At 47.2% G+C, this 1731-nt stretch overlaps 1 protein-coding gene across 1 annotated transcript; it reads left to right on the top strand.

Moving 5' to 3' along the window:
• Window positions 1–391: 391 nt before the first annotated feature.
• Window positions 392–1436, top strand: NPBWR2 (neuropeptides B/W receptor 2). The gene has a single exon (XM_009273935.2). The coding sequence runs from the start codon at window positions 435–437 to the stop codon at window positions 1431–1433; it is 999 nt and encodes a 332-aa protein (XP_009272210.1). The 5' UTR covers window positions 392–434; the 3' UTR covers window positions 1434–1436.
• The last annotated feature ends 295 nt before the right edge of the window (window positions 1437–1731 follow it).

Genomic DNA, 1731 nt, shown 5'->3' with positions numbered 1-1731 from the left:
CCGACCAAGCACAAAGCTTCCTCTCTGCCCTCCCTGTTCCTGCCAGCCCCGAGAAGGACTCTTGCTGCAGAGAGCTGAACCAGAGACGCTTGACTTGCCCAGCAGAGAAAAGCCACAGCTCACCAGGATGCTCTCAGAGAAAAGAGTTCCTTGACTTACATAGGGAGTTATAATTCTCATTTGCTTTGTTCATGGAGCCTTATGTGTCTTTCAATCTTTTTTTCCCCCGCCCCGATCACTTCAAAATCTAACTTCCCCAATGGTGGGGGACAGGAGAGGTAAGTTAGATGGTCCATGCTGCCTCACAACCCACTCTTTGGAAATAACCCACTTCTAAATGAGATAGCAGCTGTTTCTCAGACAGAAAAAAGGCTTTTCCTCCTGGGCTAGCAAGGCTTTCAGTGACATCTGAGGGTAGTTTGTGACCAGCAGGCATGGGAAACAGCTCTCTTTGGGATGATCTGAACAGCACCTGCAGCAATGCAGGCAACAGCTGCTACCTGGACAACAGTATGAGGTTCAACTTAACCTTCCAAGAACAGGCAGCTGATTTCTATGTTGTCCTCCCTGTGATTTACTCTGTGATCTGTGCTGTTGGGCTCACAGGCAACACTGCTGTCATCTATGTGATCCTCAAGGCCCCCAAGATGAAGACTGTGACAAACATGTTCATCCTGAACCTTGCTATAGCTGATGACTTGTTCACACTTGTCTTGCCCATTAATATTGCTGAACACCTCCTCCACTACTGGCCCTTTGGAGAAGTCCTCTGCAAGGTTATCTTGTCCATAGACCACTACAATATCTTCTCCAGCATTTACTTCCTAACAGTGATGAGCATAGACAGGTATCTGGTAGTACTGGCTACAGTCAGGTCCAAGAGGATGCCACATCGTACATACCGAGCAGCCAGGATCGTCAGTTTGTGCATCTGGATCCTAGTCACCATCATAGTTCTCCCTTTCGTCATCTTTGCCAATGTCTACATAGATGACCTGGAGATCAAGAGTTGTGGTCTCAATTTCCCCAAGCCTGAAAGGTTTTGGTTCAAAGCCAGCAGGATCTATACCCTCATTCTTGGCTTCGCCATTCCAGTATCCACCATCTGCATCCTCTACACCATGATGCTCTACAAGCTAAGGAACATGCACTTGAACTCTAATGCTAAAGCCCTGGACAAAGCCAAGAAGAAAGTCACTATTATGGTCTTCATAGTCCTAGCTGTGTGCCTCTTCTGTTGGACCCCCTTCCACCTGGCCACCATTGTGGCTTTGACTACTGACTTGCCCCAGACCTCCATGGTCATCGGTATATCCTACTTCATCACCAGCCTAAGCTATGCCAATTCATGCTTGAATCCTTTCTTGTATGCTTTCCTGGATGACAGTTTTCGGAAAAGTTTCCGGAAGATGCTAGAATGCAGAACTTCTTGAACAGTGGGTTGGGGCTCGCAGATCCCTTCCCTCCCATGGCTTTGCAGGGGCACCTTTGCAGACTGAAGGGGCGGCTGATGAATGCACAATGTTCTTTCTTTCATTTACATGCGATGTATGTGTCTGGTTATCATTATCATTCACATGGTTTGTCCTGCTTACTTGCGAGCCTTGCCTTTTCTGCTCTCTGCACCTCCCAACTTCTCAAAGTTGCATTTCTGTATTCTTGTTTCTAATCACACACCCTGAAGCATTAGGGACAGGAAACTTCCTTTTCAGAGGTGTACTTCTGCTACAT

This window comes from Aptenodytes forsteri, unplaced genomic scaffold (genome assembly GCF_000699145.1).
Source record: "Aptenodytes forsteri isolate BGI_AS27 unplaced genomic scaffold, ASM69914v1 Scaffold47, whole genome shotgun sequence".
In the NCBI taxonomy this organism is placed as follows: Eukaryota; Metazoa; Chordata; class Aves; order Sphenisciformes; family Spheniscidae; genus Aptenodytes; species Aptenodytes forsteri.
The sequence above is the reverse complement of the archived record's forward strand: the minus strand, read 5'-3'. Positions and strand labels throughout refer to the sequence as shown.

Coding starts and splice junctions, on each gene's coding strand:
- NPBWR2 (XM_009273935.2), top strand. CDS start 435: ATGGGAAACAGCTCTCTTTGGGATGATCTGAACAGCACCTGCAGCAAT.